Consider the following 18,104-nt stretch of genomic DNA (forward strand, 5'->3'; position numbering starts at 1 on the left):
GAATATAGGATAGGAATATAGGAATACACCAATGCATGCAGCAGACCTGATAATAACTTCGTTTCCCCTTCATTGCCCTCTTCCCATCTCGCCCTATCGTCGTGACATGAAACACAGAAAACGTGACTTGTGGATAGTACGTACTGTTTCATGCGCCCCCCCCCCCCTCCTACAATTGCGTCGTTGTCCAACAAAGACGACTACCAGCTCAGCTCAGGAGGCGACTTTCTATTTTCTTTTCACCTTCACTTTCACCTTCTTCATCCTCCACTTATTGCTACGACTTTTCCTATAGCTTCATTCTGCTTTGCCGCGTTCTCTCCACAACTCCCACCACCTACGTCAAACACTCCACCAAATCCGCATACTTTGAAACTTACTAGCATTTGATATTCGCTCGTTATATCATCGACACTACCCCAGGGTCAACATTCTCTTCCCACTCTGCTTGCCACTTCGTACTTCTATCCCCAGCTCCATCTGCTACGTCAGACGGAATCGCTTCAACCGTTGCGCTTCCACGTGCTTTCGTTTTCGGTCCAGGATACGAACAACCCTTCACGGCCTGCATCCCAACTACGCAGCCCACGGCAAGGATCAGAGGGAAGAGCTGCTTCCTATAGTGACAACACTTGCATAATACATACTCCGGTCTTCAGCCGGCTGTACCAACACCGCACAGCACTGTCCGGCGCTATACACGCGACCAACACGGCTTCCTTCATCCTTCTGTGAGCTGGTCTCGCTATTCGATGTCCTACCAATCTAGAGATCCATCGCCTAGACAAGGGGGATTTATACCACTCTCAAATGCTGCGTCAAAGGAGACGCTACGCAACTACGACGCCATGAACTTCGAAGATATCCCCATGACCAAAGTCAAATCCAATGCCAGTTCGGCTTGGCAGCAGCGTGATGGCCAGAGCACCTATGGCAACGACGGCGACGCATCTGGCTCGCGACTTGCCCCGCCCGCCAACCATGGTCACCACGGCCGACGAAAGCTGAAGAATATAAACTCGAGACAATCGACAAACCAGCAGTCGGTGCTGACGGGCATGGGAAAGTTTTACGACAAGATCGTCAACTTCTCCATCGTCACCCGCTACCTCGTCTACGTCCTCCCCGTCGCCGCCTTGATCGCAATCCCAATAGTCATTGGCGCTACCGTCGCCCCGGATGCGAAGATCGGTGGAATCCGCCTCTTGTGGTTCTTTGTTTGGATCGAGTGCGTCTGGCTCAGCATCTGGATCGCTAAGCTCTGCGCCAGGAACCTCCCATACATCTTCGTCTTCGTCTGCGGCGTCATCAGCCCTGGCACACGCAAATATGTCCTGATCCTGAAGAGACTGGAGATTCCCCTCTCCCTCGTCGGCTGGGCCGTCGCATCCATCGCCACGTTTGAGGCGCTCATCAAACGCCCTGATAACGCTCCCCAACACTGGGTAGATATCATGAAGAAGATCCTGGCCGCGGCCCTCATCGCATCCTGCATCTACCTCGTTGAGAAGGTGATTATCCAGCTCATCAGCATCAGCTATCACTCGCGCTCCTTTGATCTCCGTATCCAGGAGTCGAAGCACCAAACACATCTTCTCGGCATTCTCTACGATGCATCCCGTGCCCTGTTTCCCCTCTACTGCCCCGAGTTTGCTGAGGAAGACTACCTCATCACTGGCAATGTCGACAGTATACGTATTGGCAAAAAGGCATCAGGCGCTGCGACCCCCATGAGGCTCATGGGCAATGTGAACCGCATTGGTGACAAGATCACCTCGGCATTTGGGAATGTTGCGTCTGAGATCACAGGAAAGAAGGTCTTCAACCCTAACTCTGCCCATTCCATCGTGCTGGAAGCCCTAGAGAAGAAGAAGTCCTCCGAGGCGCTGGCCAAGCGTCTGTGGATGTCTTTTGTCATCGAAGGAAAAGAGGCACTGGGCATCGAGGATATCCAAGAGGTCCTCGGCCCTGCGCACACGGAGGAGGCCGATGAGGCGTTTGCGTATATCGACGCTGATAACAATGGAGACATTAGTTTGGACGAGATGATTGCCAAGGTTGTGGCGATGAGCCGCGAGCGCAAGGCCATCGCGAACAGCATGCACGACATCGGAGATGCTATTTCCGTGCTCGACTCCGTCCTCGTTGCTGTTGCCTTTGTTATCATAATCTTCATCTTTGTCGCCTTCCTCAACGCCAGTTTCGTGACTACGCTTGCGACCGCCGGCACAACTCTGCTCTCGCTCTCCTTCGTCTTTGCGGTGACTTGCCAGGAGTTCCTCGGTTCCTGCATCTTCCTCTTCATCAAGCACCCCTACGACGTCGGAGACCGCGTAGACATCAACGACAAGCCCCTCATCGTCGAGCGCATCTCCCTCCTCTACACAGTCTTCAAGCGCATCGACTACATGAAGATGGTGCAAGTCCCCAACATTGTCCTAAACACCGTGTGGATCGAGAACGTCACACGCTCCAAGGCCATGAAAGAGCAAATCGAGCTCTCCATCTCTTTCGACACCAGCCTCGAAGACATCGAGCTCCTCCGCACCGAACTCGAAGCCTTCGTGCGCCAACCCGACAACAGCCGCGACTTCCAAGAGGACGTCGTCCTCGAATGCGCCAGCGTCGGCACCATGGACAAGCTCGTCCTCAAGGCCGAGATCCGCCACAAGTCCAATTGGGCAAACGAATCCATCCGCGCCTCGCGCCGCTCCAAGTTCATGTGCGCCCTCGTCCTCGCCGTCCGCAAGGTCCCCATCTACGGCCCCGGCGGCGGCGTAACCGCTCTCGGCGAGCCTGGAAACCCATCTTACTCCGTCGCCGTCTCCGATGACCTCGCCGCCGAAGCCCGCGCCAAGGCTGCTGAGGAGAAGGAGGCAAAGCGCCTCGTGCCAACCCCCAAGCCGGACGCAGATAAATCGACGGAACCGGGAGCCACGGTACCGGAATCTGGCGTCCTGGGCGCTACCCACGAGGCTGCTGCTGCGGCAGCGATGAACGCGCGCCGTTCCACGGATACCAGGCTAGACACCCAGCAGAGGGGTAGAGGCGACGCCCTCGACCGCGCACGCAGCAGCGTCATCGAGGACCTACGCACGGACCTCCTCCACCGCGCCAGCACCCGCGGCCGCCGACGCGCCGACATGACCGCCTTTCCCCTCCAAGTCGGCACCAGCGGCGCCAGCATCGGGTTAACCCCCAGCAGCCCCCTCCGCCACCGCGCGGACGAGGACGAGGAGGCTAAGGTGGGTGGTTATGGAGGGTATCCCGCGTCGCCGGTGTCTTCGGCTCAAGCGCAGCAGCAGGGGGCGGGGTTTCCGGCGCAGGCGCAGACGTATCCGACGCAGCAGCAGGGGCCGGGGGGGAGCTATGCGCAGTTTCCGGCTGGGACGGCGGGGCAGGGACAGGTGGGACAGCAGCCGGCGCCGCCGAGGAAGGATGAGAGGTTTTAGGGGTGGGGGAGGTAATGAGTGGGAGAAGGGGGGGATTGAAATATATGCTTTGACGGCCGAATGTGGCGTTATTTTTTTATTAGAGCGTGGTTGGGATAGGATACCGCCGTGCATTGATTGCATATGTGGATGGATATTCGTAAAAGAATAGAAGGGGGATGAGGGAGGGTGGGATATAGACGAACGAATAGGATTCAGGATTCAATTCATTTTACTATTTATAATGGGATCCGAGCATAAGGGAATAGGGTCCACCAGCACCGAATGACTTGTGGGATGGGCATGAGTGTGAAAGCTGGCAAAAATTAACAAGTCTCTGAGAATTTCGGTCTCTTGGAGTGGACAACAGTAGCAACAGCGAGTGGCTACAGCAGGTAGCAATGCTAAGCAAGAACGGTAACGGCAGGTGGCAACGACACCAGAAAGAGGTAATGATTATAGCAACGACAAGTGGTAACAGCGACAGTGACAGTGACAGCACCACAGCAGTGATGCGCTAGAAGCATCTGTTAGACTTCCAAGTGCCGTGGTTGATAAAATCCTCTGCAACACGCTTGGCTACTCTCAGCGGTCATGTTCACACGATCTATCGCGACCGCGTTCTGTTTCCCGGCAGTAAGTCTCAGAACACGGACGTTCGATTTCCGGTATGTTGGCTTTTTGATATCTTCAGCCTTGGTGTCGTCGAAGTCGTCGCCCTCTACGTCAGGCTCGCACTTAGTGGCCTTACTTGGCTTAGAAGTCGTGCCTGCTGAAGGTAGGCGAGGATGGGAAGGTGAAGGAAGTTTGGGTGCACTAAGTAAAGAGGTCTCAAACGGCAACAATTCCCATCTTGGCTATGGAGGGTCAAACTATAGAAAACGTCATTACAGTCACACTTGTAACGAACGCCAAGAACACACTGTTGATGCAATATTCAATTTATGCGTTATTGCTGATGCAACAAGTCTCTCTGGGAAGCTCGGTCTTGTAAAGCGGACGGCAACAGTAACAGCAAGTAGTAAGAGCAAGTAGCAACAGTAAGTAAGGTACGACAGCGCCCCTTTCTTTACCTGAAATTCTATCCGGAACCCCATCCCAGATCTCATCAAATCAGAATATGGAATCAGCTCCTATAAGTCTCATGTTGCAAATGCCGTGAACTTGGTGGTAGTGGCGTTATATTTTACAATTCGATCTTGGTCTCGCTTTTTATTTCGACCAGCGCCTGTTAACTTGGTGCAGCCCAAAAGTCTGAAAGAGACTGTTACGCACATATCGGCGTATCCAGCATATCCCAGAGTTGCACGTCAAGTTGGACGTCACGGACAATATGGACGGAGAATTACAGCTACTGTAACCACTACTACCACGCACCAGCCCCTCTTCAACCCTTAGACGAGCACCCCCATCTAACAAACATGTTCCACCTCCCCTCCCCCCCCAACCCGCTCCCCCAACTCCGTCCTCAACACCCTCCCAAAAACCTCCTCCAACATCCCCCAACAAACCCTCGTCACTGCCCCATCAAACCGTCCCTTACTCATCTCATCCCTAATAAACGCATGCTGCGCCCCCGCCACCTCAAACCAGCTAAACACCACCCCCGCCTCCCTCAACTTCAACCGAATCTTATCCCGTCCCGCAGGCGGCACATGCGTATCCAGCGTGCCGTGGATACACACCAGTTCCCCCTTGATCTCCTTGCACCTCGCCAGCGTATCATCCGGATTATTCGCACCCAGCGTGGCAGAGTGCAAATCCGTAGCGAAATACGCAACCGCTGCACTAATCCTAGGATCCAACGCACACCGGATCGCCAGGTGGCCACCGAGACACATACCCGTCGCGCCCAAGCGACCCGTGCACGTCGGCAAGGCGAGTAGGGCGTCGATGGTGGCAGAGCTGTCGGCGTCGTAGGAGGCGAGCGTCTTCTTGGCTTTGAGGGCGTTGCCGAGGTCGGTGCCGGGGACGTCGTAGGCGAGTGGGGTGGAGGGGACGAAGTCATGGTAGGAGGAGGGTGCGGCGACGATGTAGCCGGCGGAGGCGATGGAGCGGGCGAAGCGGGCGACGGGGCCGGTGACTTGGTAGATTTCGGAGAAGAGGGCTACGCCGGGGAATTTGCTGGGGAGGGGGTTAGTTGGGAGGGGGTTGGAGGTGGGAAAGGGGGCGTACGCGTTGGGGTATCCGGGGATGGAGGGGTGGAAGAGGCAGATCCCTTGATAGATGTCAGTCAGTATGTGTTCAGAGCTCATGGGGATGGAGTGACGAGAGGTAAGGTACTCATTGATCCCTCCACGCCGTCTGCCTTGGTGGGCACATCTATATGGGACTCTACGATAAGCATTCTGGGGGATAGAGAGTGAATTGGAGAGATTGATGTCGTTGGGAAGATAGAGCTCTGACAGCTTCAATCGTGGAGGGGTTTTTGATAGTGGGGGCGGGGTAGGTGGGGTGGATAAATAGAACATCACGTGAATATATGCAGGACGATGAATGATATATCACGTGGTATAAATGAGTGAATATACACGTGACGATAAAGAGCTATGAACAGCGTTGGTGGGGTATTTTGGGGTTGGCAGTTGATTGGCAGGGCAAGTGACAACTCACTTTCGCCAACTCAACGTCATATTTTCTGGGCTCCAGTACAAGATACCTGGGCAGTACTTGGGCGCATCAGGCTGCAACTGGGGAATAACGCCGATATCCCAATGGAGGAGGGAGGTTATTATGAGGGAGTCGTGTATTCTCGTGGTATTCTGTACCACGCTGGTTAAGTAGTTGCCGGCTTCCAATAGTTACTTAGTCGGCGTTTTATTCCGACGAATTCCACGGTTACGTACTTGGCCAGGCCAGCTCCACGTCGTTTGTTCGTAATTCGTATAGCGGAGATATGGCGAGTCCCTTGAATTGAAGCTGGTAGATATGCTAAGAAATTGTAACGGGGTGCCACCGAGCTGGAATACTATAGTTATAGTCTTTGTGGCTCAGTGGTATGTATCGCGAGCGTAACCGTACATCGTTATAGAAATGCTAAGAAATGCTAAGAAACGTAGGAAAATGGTAGGGAAATGGTAGGGAAATGGTAGGGAAATGGTGGGAAAATGGTAGGAAATCGTAGGAAATCGTAGGAGGAAATCGTAGGAAATCGTAGCCTTGCGGGTCAAGCGGTGTGGTACATCTGTTTGTGTGCCGTTCAGTATGTACGTGCCAAGTACCTTTAACCCCTCATAGACGAGGGGTTAAAGGTACTCTCAGTTGATCAAAAATCAAACTGACAGGCCCTGTAGCAAAATCTAAAACATAATAGAACATTCTCTAGCTTTCAGGGATCATCCAATACAATTACCATAATTAAAATAATTAAATCATTAAATTCTTTTATCTTCCCCCACCTATGACGTTGTTGATGGGCCTCCCGCGAATTTTTGCGATGATCCCAGAATGTGCGTGATGGTTCCAGCCACTAGCGCCATTGGCTTAGAAGATGCTGGAACTGCCTGGAAACCACCGCCTGCTGCAACCAGTGCATACAAAACCTCGAATCTTCCTCGCACACAATTTCTTTTCTTCCTTCTACTTCATACCATAACAAACCTCTCTCTTCTCTACCACCATTACAATTGCTCTCCTACTTCAAAATCAAGGTTGAAGATTCTTATCCCAACATCACTCAATACATCTATACACACAGAGCAACGATGTCTGCGTACGTTCACCCCGCCAAACCTCCCCTCCCCCGTGCCAGTGCCAGCGCATGTGCCACCCCCTCTTCTGACAATGTACTAACTGGCCCCAGCATCGGTATCGATTTGGGTACCACCTACTCGTGCGTGGGTATCTTCAGAGATGACCGCATTGAGATCATTGCCAACGACCAGGGCAACCGCACAACCCCCTCGTTCGTTGCCTTCACTGACACCGAGCGTCTTATCGGTGATGCCGCCAAGAACCAAGTCGCCATGAACCCAGCCAACACCGTCTTCGACGCCAAGCGTCTGATCGGTCGCAAGTTCGCCGACGCCGAGGTCCAGGCCGACATGAAGCACTTCCCCTTCAAGATCATCGACAAGGGAGGCAAGCCAGTTTGCCAGGTCGAGTTCAAGGGCGAGACCAAGGACTTCACACCCGAGGAGATCTCCTCCATGATCCTCGTCAAGATGCGCGAGACTGCTGAGGCCTACCTCGGCGGAACTGTCAACAATGCTGTTGTCACCGTCCCAGCTTACTTCAACGACTCCCAGCGTCAGGCTACCAAGGATGCCGGTCTCATTGCCGGACTCAACGTCCTCCGTATCATCAACGAGCCTACCGCCGCTGCTATTGCTTACGGTCTTGACAAGAAGGTCGAGGGTGAGCGCAACGTCCTGATCTTCGATCTTGGTGGTGGAACTTTCGATGTCTCTCTCCTCAGCATCGACGAGGGTATCTTCGAGGTCAAGTCCACTGCCGGTGACACTCACTTGGGTGGTGAGGATTTCGACAACCGTCTCGTCAACCACTTCGTTAACGAGTTCAAACGCAAGCACAAGAAAGGCGAGTGCTCTCAGTCTCCCAAATCTAATTCTGAACTCTCACTAACTGAAAATAGATCTCTCTTCCAATGCCCGTGCCCTCCGTCGTCTCCGCACAGCATGCGAGCGTGCCAAGCGCACTCTTTCGTCTTCAGCCCAGACTTCCATCGAGATCGACTCTCTCTTCGAGGGTGTCGATTTCTACACCTCAATCACCCGTGCCCGTTTTGAGGAACTGTGCCAGGACCTCTTCCGTTCTACTCTTCAGCCCGTCGACCGCGTCCTCTCAGACGCCAAGCTCGACAAGACCAAGGTTCACGAGATCGTCCTCGTCGGAGGCTCCACCCGTATCCCGAGAATCCAGAAGCTCATCACCGACTACTTCAACGGCAAGGAGCCCAACAAGTCCATCAACCCTGATGAGGCTGTGGCTTACGGAGCTGCCGTCCAGGCTGCCATTCTATCCGGCGACACCTCGTCGAAGTCCACCAACGAGATCCTCCTTTTGGATGTCGCTCCTCTGTCTCTCGGTATTGAGACTGCCGGTGGTATCATGACTCCTCTCATCCATCGCAACACCACCATCCCAACCAAGAAGTCCGAGGTGTTCTCCACCTTCTCCGACAACCAGCCTGGTGTCCTGATCCAGGTCTTCGAGGGTGAGCGCAAGCGCACCAAGGACAACAACCTGATGGGCAAGTTCGAGCTCACCGGTATCCCACCCGCACCCCGTGGTGTTCCCCAAATCGAGGTCACCTTCGATCTCGATGCCAACGGAATCATGAACGTCTCCGCGCTCGAGAAGGGCACCGGAAAGAGCAACAAGATTGTCATCACCAACGACAAGGGCCGTCTTTCCCAGGAGGAGATCGAGCGCATGTTGTCCGAGGCCGAGAAGTACAAGGCCGAGGATGAGGCCGAGGCCGGACGCATCGGCGCTAAGAACGCCCTCGAGTCGTACGCCTACTCCCTCAAGAACACCCTCTCCGACGCCAAGGTCGACGAGAAGCTCGACGCCGAGGACAAGACCAAACTCAAGGCCGAGATCGACAAGACCGTCTCCTGGTTGGACGAGTCCCAGCAGGCCACCAAGGAGGAGTACGAGGAGCACCAGAAGGAGCTCGAGGCCGTCGCCAACCCTATCATGATGAAATTTTATCAAGGAAATGAAGGCGCGGCGCCCGGAGGAATGCCCGGTGCTGGTGGACCCGGTGGCTTCCCAGGAGGCGCCGGCGGCCCAGGTGCCTCCCACGACGACGGCCCAACTGTCGAGGAGGTTGACTAAGCGCTAGGATTTCTTCGAATGGTTCAATTATAAAGCTTTCGGTGTTCACTGGGGTCATCATGAATTGTAGACTTGTTTATCTGCGGGTTTTTGCGTTTCCTTTACACTACGACGATACGATAAAAAGCTGATGCAAAGACAAGAGATTTTTTTGTACTTGTGTATCTTTAGGCTGCCGATAGGGCGGTTTCCATAATGAAAGTCGTTAAATTTATATATGCTGTTCCTCGTGCACTTCTGATGTGAATAATGATTGAAGTGTTCGAACTGTGTCCTCTGTAGATGCCAGTATCCAATTCACTCCCGGTCAACAACAGCCACTGCCTCCTTATGATTATTATTTATTTTCTCCGTGTAAGATAATTTAGCCACAGTACTCGTAATCGTGCGGCTACACCTCCCGCGAGAACTCTCGCTTCGGGGGCCGCACCTCTTTCCAAGAGGTGCGGTGCAGCGTTATAGATGTGCAACGTTATAGAAGTGGGGCAGATTTGGATTATGTAACTATCTCCGTACTTTCTGCTTTTTAGGTACATCCGTATTTCCTGCCGTGAGAATTTCTTGCAATGTGATACCTGCTTTGCAACCCGCTTTGTACGCTCTTTTGCAGCTTGTGCAATATCAAGAATATAAGAATGCTCGTCTATTATTTGCTTTGCCTCTTCTTGGCTTTTCTTTTTAACTAGACGTATAAGAGCTAGTGCATCCTTCTCCTTCTCTTGTACCTTGTTATCTTTAATTGATCCCCGAGCATTTGCAACAGTAACTTCTCCACCCTTTTGCAATTGGAATCCTCCTTCTCTCTTCCGCTTTGTCTTTGCTTGAGATATAGAATAAATTGAACGGAGATCACGACGTGCAAGCTCTCCTGCAAATATACCTACCTTTGCTCCTTTTATAAATGCCTGAAGTGATTCCCATTGATCTATAGTTGTAGTTTCTATATCAAAGATTTGGAGAAGATAATCTCCATGGCGTAATAGCTTCTTTGGATCTTGTGGAGTATTGCTAAAATCTGATTCTTTGTGAGGTTGGGAGAGAAAGGAATCTGTATCTTCTGGCCGTATTGGTGATGAACTTGAAATGTCGATTTCGAAGGGCTTGAATCCAACAACCCTTTGCAGGGGTATATCTGGATTAAATGGTACAATGCCTGGTTTTTGAAATGCAGAGAGGATTGTAGTTCTTGTAAAGGTTAGATCATGCATCTCTTGAAATACATGAAAAAACTCAACACGGTCAAATGTCATATCGCCAGTTCTTGCAGACCGGTCAACCATTTGCGAAAGGTTGGAAAACTTGAACATCATCAAGTGGCTGAAGTAAATGAGTTGAATGAGGTGGAAGGCAGAATGGGATAATTTGATTTGCAAGAGCATAATCAATGAAGTCTTTTGTAAAATGAGAGAGGTGTCCGTCAAGAAGGAAAAGTCGATATGTTCCCTTTATTCCTTCCTTTGAATGAAATCAAAATGCTTCAACCATTGTAAAGCAATCTCATCATTTGTATAGCCAGAATCAGAAACTGTAATTGTAATCCGAGAGTCGAGATTTGTAGCAATCCATTTTGAGGAAATAACTCGAGCGGCAACAATCATGTAAGAGGGAATATATCTACCTCCGCCACTTATACACTCTAGTTGTAAGTGACTCTCGATTATCAGCAGATGGTATATATGCCTTGTGTTGTTGTATATGAGTTATCACAAGTGTACTCTTAGAACAGGATATCTACTACCGGACTCTCGACATGGTCAATTTCCACTTCCGTCTTTGGACCTGAGCTGTTGCTGCTTTAACCTGAGTGCGGGTGAGCTGGACTGACCTGTGACTGACCACTAAACCACTGATGCCGGACTGTTGTTGACCAATCGCGTATTGCCACATATGATGGTTAGGCCCCGGATGCTCCACACACACTCCGCTGCTTTTGCAATTTGTGATTTCGCCACTTACAAAAGCGGCTCCCCTTGGTGTCCGTCAGACATGCATGAGGTGGGCAGTGCAAGCAGGGTTCTGCCCCTCCTCGGCGTAGGTGAGGAGCTGGGCGTTTTGTTTTGGCCCCTCCTTTGGCAAAGAGGAGCCAGAACAGGGACCCGTATCAACGCGGGGTACGTATTTGGTGCAAAGTTCAGGCGCCAAGTCTCACAAATGGACGGTCGGCATTACAATTATCCGCACTTGGCTAGCGTCCAGCACGGAACTGTTAGGGGACAACTCTCATCATTATGTCGCAGTCCACCGAGTCTGACGACAGCAGTATGTCTTCAGGTAGCCGGTTGGAACTCCCCCCACTACGGACTAAGGCCCGTGGATTATCACACCTGTTTGGGCATCTCACGAAGGTATTATTACCAAGTGTATAACGCAGCTCAAGTCTACAGTGGATGATCATGAGGACCGCGTGCGATCACTAGAACACCACCAACGTTATGCTAGTTCACCCAACGAGATAGCGACCGATGTACCTACCGCGTCTAGTTTCGAAAGATTACAACAAGAAGTAAAGGGACTCGATGAAGTCGTCAATGAAAGGGATATAAGGGTATCTGAAGCTGAAGGGGATATTGGGAATATAAAGGCAGAGATGGAAGAAGTCCAAGAATTCATGGAGAAAGGCAATATTGTGACTGACGAACACCTACGCGAAATCCTTCCAACTCTTGCTACCAAGACCGACCTCAAGGCCGACCTCAAAGAACTTTGCCTTACAACTAAGGCTGACCTCAAGAACGGCCTCGAAGAACTTCGCCTTACAACTAAGGCTGACCTTAAGACCGGACTCGAAGAACTTCGCCTTGCAACCAAGGCTGACCTTGAAGAACTCAAGACCGACCTCGAAGGACTTCGTCTAGAAATTCGTGCATCACAAAACTACAGAGCATCTAGATTCTTCGACGAAGTTCAGTCTCTTCCTATTATTCGAGATAAGGATGGAGTGAAGCGGATTGAATATATTTCAACCCCGTTACGGCAAGTAAAACACTATTGGAATCTGCATAACCAAGAGCATGGTATGTCCTTTCGTTGAGTCTATATTAGATTCGTGTGAATGCTGCTAATTATTCCAAGCGTCAGAGTTAGTTCGTTGTCTTGAATTCTACCTTTCTATTGATACTTGGCCCTTTAAAACCTTGGATGAAGCCGATGACTTTGACCACGTCGACGTCGACTTATTGGGTCTCTTGTTGCATACCGTTCCTACATCATGGGAAGAAGCAGTGAAGCTATCTCCTAGACGCTCTGTTTACCTGCTCTTCGGAGCGTTAGGGCTTAGGTATGACCATTTTTCGGAACAGTACGCTATGATCAAGGCTTTAGTTACTCAACGCCAGGGCGCTACGAAGTCAAAGGCATCAGAATCGCAGCCTGCTATTCGCGTGAAAAAGCGCGCAAAGAACGAATCGTCTGAATCGACTACCGAGCCTTTCACGGCTTGAAATCTTCTCATGGACAAACTGATGGCTTGAGGGTCGATGTTCGAGAGGGCAAGTATGACGAGAATGGCGCGGAGAGCGGGATGAGGAAATGGGGGTTGTCTACGACGACGCCGACAATTGTTTTCAAAAGTCGTGCCACGGGTGGGGGAAGCAGTTCTACTCCAGGCCGGGTGAGTCCTGGAGGTTGTATTGAGAAGGCGAGATATTGAGGGATTGGTGGGTCTGTGCTGCATAGATGCATCGTCGTCAACGTATATTGTTCGTATTGTTGAGCTGCCTTTGGCCACTGAGACGCAACATCATCTACACTCGTGCCTTGGGCTGTTTTTGCCGATACTGACGGGCCACTTGCGACAGGATGCCTAGTAGACGCGGGGGAGGCGCTGGTAGGATCCGCGGCGTTGGCATGGGATGACAGTATCTGGAGAATGGGCGAATTTGGTTAGCGCCTCATGCAAACGAACATGGGCGAATTTGGTTAGCGTCTTATCTAAAGATAAATGGGCGAATCTGGTTCGTGGAGTGGCCATCCCACTGGGGTCACTGATATAACGTAAGTCGTGGCGTAACGCGGGGGATGGCGTAACGCGGGGAATTCACCCCGCCGACTTCTGATAACTGTGAATAACTCAACAATGGTTTGCTGTAAAAGCCTGGGTGTTGCTGAGCGTGAAACTTTAATAGCCCAGGCAGTATTAGACGTCCAATCTAAGAAGTATAAGAGTGCATATCACGCTGAGAAAGTGCTGGGGCTGCCGAAGAGTTCAGTGACGCGACGCGTCAATGGAGGTTTGACACGCTCCCAAGCCCGCCAGAAACAGCAGAATTTATCAGGCGCGCAAGAACAGATACTTCTAAAGTGGATTAAAAACCTAACAATCAGCGGCTATTCTCCAGGGCATCGGTTGTTGAAGGAAATAGCTGAAGAACTCCGGTCGCACCGGTCACTCAATTTTGACGACGCGACGCCAAACTTACTTCTACCCCAACCACGATTTTCCCTCGGTCGCGACTGGGTACCACGATTCATACAACGACATCCCCATCTACAGGTCGCTATTGGGCGACGGATCGAAACTGTACGCATGGACGGTGCAACAAAACCAGTGCTTACGGCATGGTTTAACGCGTACACCAAGGTGGTTCAAGAGTTTGGAATCACGCAAGAGAACACATATAACATGGATGAATCCGGATTTTCGATTGGGACAATGGAATCTACTCGAATTATACTTGATTCAACGCTTCGTACGAAGCAATCAAGCGCATCCTGGCTGTCAGGAATGGGTTTCGATGGTCGAGTGCATCTGCGCAGACGGAACCATCCTCCCACCCCTCGGGATCTTTAAGGGCAAGAACGTTCTCCAATCATGGATTCCGCCCGCAGTCATCGACCAGTGGTTCTTCTCTGCGAATACGAAAGGCTGGACAAGCAACCTCCATGGGTTGGAGTGGTTAAAACGCATCTTCGAGCCAACAACACGTACAAAAGCAGATGGTCAGCACAGGATTCTTATATGCGACGGCCACGACTCACACATTAGTGGGAGTTTCATTGCGCACTGCATGCAGAACCATATTGTATTACTGATACTTCCCCCTCATACATCGCACTTACTACAACCACTGGATGTTGCGATATTCGGCCCGCTAAAAAAGCGTCTGACAGCAGCGCTCTCCCCACTCAACCAAGTGCAACTTGCGCACATACAGAAGTATGAATGGATGGAGGCATACATCCAGGCACGGCTTGATGTATGCAACCATCAGAACATTGAGTCAGCATACCGTGGCGCTGGCTTGTTTCCTTTTAATCCCCAGCGAGCATTGCGCCGCTGCTCAATGCTGAACCATCAGTCGAGGCTGACCGACCAAAAACACCACATCAGTATGATATTTTTGACCGAGTCTTTATCAACAGCTCCCCCCCAGATGGGATGACCTTACGCTCTGCAAATGCGCTTCTTACAACTACGATTAATAGTGGTGGGGTGCTGTCAACACCAGTGCGGACGTACATCCAAAAACTCACAGTTGCGTCAGAGCAACTTCGAGCACGCAGCATTGTCCACCAACTCGATGCCAACAACCTGCGATCAGTTATAAAGCAACGTACGGTACGTACGAAGGGGAAAAGGGTTATTCTGAAGGGTCACTTTCATGTTTCTACGCAAGAGTTGTGTGATGCGGTGATGGAGGCGGAAAAGGCGACACATAACCCAAGTAAGAAAAAGCACAAAACAAAGGATAAGAACGCCTCCTCAGACATTGAAATTGACGAGTATATTGAGGAAGAAGCAGGGGAACAATCTAAGAGTGATGGTGGATCATGTATTATCGTTGATTGTAGTTAAATTTACAGATTTGTTGTGTTCTCTTCAAATTTCCACCGCGTTACGCCATCCCCCGCGTTACACCACGACTTACGTTACAGCTATTCGTAGCCACCTTCCTCTCAACTTTTCAAGTCCCTTCATTGAATGCGTCAGCCTGAGGCAACAATATGGACGATGGCAATATATACACCTGGTTGCCACTTATTTCCGCGACAACTCCCTATTTCACAATCAACGACATGTGTACCTCACCAGAAGTAAAACGTTTACCCATTGAACACATTCGTCAGATAAAGTTTTATGAACCTCTTGCAGATCTAACCGAAACCGGACAAGTTTATAAGGCTACTATCGATCGCAATACATATGCTGTGAAATTAGTGAGCCCCTCCCGACTCCAACTTTAATCTATCCACCTGACATAATTTCTAGTTCGAGCCCTACAGTGTCATACTGACATTCGTTGCACTCAGTTTGCTATCAAACTCAAGAGCAAACTGTAACGCTGACTTCTAAACGATAGAAGACACAGAGGTTCTCTTGCGTAAAGGTTTACTTATCAGAGGAGGCAGGGGATCAGACACAAAGGCTTCAAGTAACACGTTACTAGTATATAACAAATACTGTATTGAGTTGAGCACGAAGCTCCTATCTAAGGAAATACTATCTACTTATATAGTGGCGTCGTGCCTAGTGGACTCTTGGGAACTCACTCGAGTCCTCGGAGTCCTGGACTCTTAGGATTCTTCTCATCATCCTGCGAGTCCGTCACGTGCCTAGTGGACTCCTGGGAACTCACTCGAGTCCTCAGAGTCCTGGACTCTTAGGACTCTTCTCATCATCCTGCGAGTCCGTCACGTGATACTTTCGGAACTACTATTCCCCGCTGCCCCTCCAGGTACCAGGGCCGGTCTCATGCGACCTCCCTCCTTCCTGTCCTGTAGTTGGCCAGCCTTCTTGTTCCGTCGTAACAAGAAGCTGACACGGCTAGCAACTACGATGAGGATATGGAGGATGTAAAGTGCAGTCCCTAGGGTCTCACGGGAGTCCAGGGAACCAGGTCAGAAGGCAGAGTGAGATCGTATTGCAAGACAGTAGGTCTACGTATGTACAGTGACTATCGGCTGGAGGCCTCCTTCTTGTAATGGTGGGTGCACCAGATATGAGAATCTAGCCACCCAAGGAAGGGATGAATTTACTAAGACAACACACTGTCTTAGGAAACAGAGCCAAAGGGTTGTAGCTTAGACTATTCCACAACGCAGCAATCAGGTGTATGATGTGGTGAAGTGGTTTAGACAAGTACAAATGTTGAGTTTGAGAACTCAGGGGTAAGTCAGAGGTTAGCACCTCACTGACTTTTCAAAAACAGAGAATAACAAGATCAATGCTTGGAAGCTTGTAAAAGACGTGGAAGTATGTGATAGTCGATTTACTGTATTGCCTGCTTGCCCTTTCTTAAGGAAAGGGCAATCCTATTTATGCCAATGACTTTCCATGTCTAACCAGGCTTGGTAAATGTATTAGAAATCAAGTGCGACCCACAACTAGCTTGCTAATCATGTAATCGTTGGTTCTCAAACCACCGCCTGGAGGCGGTTGGCGAAAGCGAACTGGGACGCGAAAGCGATTGTGGGACACTTCGGGAGCGGACTCGCGACGCGACACGACCGACCATGAACACGACTGACAACGTAACAATGCTGTAAATATATATAAGTTATAGAATTAAATAATTAAAAAAGATTTGGATCAATATTGTCAGGCAGTGATTGATCATCACAGCCACCGTCACTTGCATCGTGAATCATGTCGTAGTCCAAGCCTGCAAAGTTCACGTACCCACTCTCCTCGATGGCTAACAGTCGGTCCGCCTCCTCCTCCTCCTCACGTTTCTTCTGTGTAACGTCCGGGTCAATGATTTCTGTACGTAAGCCAATTGGTGGCTCCGTGTCTGGGTTACTTTTTTGAAATTCATGTAGGTCCTTTTTCCGTGTACGTTCTGCCTTCCGTGCATCGATGCCAGCACGGAGCTGCATCTTACGCTCAACGTTCACCATGCGTGTTCTCTCTCTTTTCTCCCGTGCTTCTTCTAAAAGTTGCTCCTTTACCTTCTTCTCATAAATCCTTTGCCGTGCATGTTCAACTGTAATAGCACCGCCCTTTTGAATAGATTTCCGACTTCTAACCTTCCGCTGTCGTTGCTCAGTCATAATAGTAGTAATTTGTACAAGCTCTGACTGGAACAGCTCAGCCTCTGTTAACTGAGTTTGGATTTCAGTATAAGAAGATGCCCACTTTTGCCGTGACGGTGAACTAAGGATCTTATCAAATGTTTGACTCCATGTTGAAAGATCATAACTTGCTTGAAATGCGCGTTGTGGTGTTTCTAAAACTTCTGGTTTTGCATATATAGCAACCTTCTCTTGAATCTTTTCATAGTTAGGTGGCCAAATACCTGCATCTCTAAAAGACTTGATACAGTTACCCTTTGTAAATGTCTGCTTACGGATAGTAGACAAGTCTCTAAAGAAAGATATAACATTATAATCTGTATCAAAATTCCGGATTGCTTGTTGAATTGCACGTCGGTGCCAATGTTTATATTGTGCAAACACAGTAACATCTAGCGGTTGTAGAATATGCGTAAGATGAGACGGAAACACATGTAAGTGTATATTGTGTTGATGTGCAAGTATTATAAACTCTGGAACTTCATGTGAGACATGAGAGTCCATTATTAACAATTTCGTTCTTATAGACGGTGTATGTTGAATAAAATGCTGTAGATATTCCATTGCAAGCTCAGAGTTTGTATATCCGGAATCGGATACTGCAACTTTCTCATCACCGTGTAGATTGTCATGGTACCAACTTTCCATGTGTAATTTTCCTTGTATAATAAGGAACGGTGGAAGTGCAATGCCAGCAGCTGAAATTGTCTCTATAACTGTAAGACTTTGTCTGTTCTCTGGAGCTTGTATATAAAGCTATAAATATTAGAATAATATAAAGTAAGATAAGTAGAAACAACTTACCTCCTTTACTGCAGATGGTACCAACACATGTTCACCGGTGCTCATTCCTACACGGAA

At 50.0% G+C, this 18,104-nt stretch overlaps 4 protein-coding genes across 4 annotated transcripts; 3 read left to right on the forward strand and 1 right to left on the reverse strand.

Annotated features, from left to right (window-relative positions):
* Positions 1-136: 136 nt before the first annotated feature.
* On the forward strand, positions 137-3,452 carry VC83_01044 (uncharacterized protein; the record flags this gene model as incomplete). Its single annotated transcript, XM_024464729.1, has 1 exon — positions 137-3,452. The coding sequence occupies exon 1, from the start codon at positions 753-755 to the stop codon at positions 3,450-3,452; it is 2,700 nt and encodes an 899-aa protein (XP_024327805.1). The 5' UTR covers positions 137-752.
* Positions 3,453-4,324: 872 nt separating this feature from the next.
* Positions 4,325-5,902, reverse strand: VC83_01045 (uncharacterized protein; the record flags this gene model as incomplete). The annotated part of the gene is made up of 2 exons (XM_024464730.1): positions 4,325-5,555; positions 5,607-5,902. 2 exons carry the CDS (start codon positions 5,900-5,902, stop codon positions 4,844-4,846), a joined length of 1,008 nt encoding a protein of 335 aa, XP_024327806.1. The 3' UTR covers positions 4,325-4,843.
* Positions 5,903-7,025: 1,123 nt separating this feature from the next.
* Positions 7,026-9,436, forward strand: HSP70_1 (Hsp70 chaperone). The gene is made up of 3 exons (XM_024464731.1): positions 7,026-7,143; positions 7,234-7,970; positions 8,026-9,436. Exons 1-3 carry the CDS (start codon positions 7,136-7,138, stop codon positions 9,231-9,233), a joined length of 1,953 nt encoding a protein of 650 aa, XP_024327803.1. The 5' UTR covers positions 7,026-7,135; the 3' UTR covers positions 9,234-9,436.
* A 2,384-nt stretch (positions 9,437-11,820) lies between these two features.
* On the forward strand, positions 11,821-12,673 carry VC83_01047 (uncharacterized protein; the record flags this gene model as incomplete). Its single annotated transcript, XM_024464732.1, has 2 exons — positions 11,821-12,247; positions 12,306-12,673. 2 exons carry the CDS (start codon positions 11,821-11,823, stop codon positions 12,671-12,673), a joined length of 795 nt encoding a protein of 264 aa, XP_024327804.1.
* Between the last annotated feature and the right edge of the window lie 5,431 nt (positions 12,674-18,104).

This window comes from Pseudogymnoascus destructans (assembly GCF_001641265.1).
Source record: "Pseudogymnoascus destructans isolate 20631-21 unplaced genomic scaffold scaffold_2, whole genome shotgun sequence".
Lineage (NCBI taxonomy): Eukaryota > Fungi > Ascomycota > Leotiomycetes > Thelebolales > Thelebolaceae > Pseudogymnoascus > Pseudogymnoascus destructans.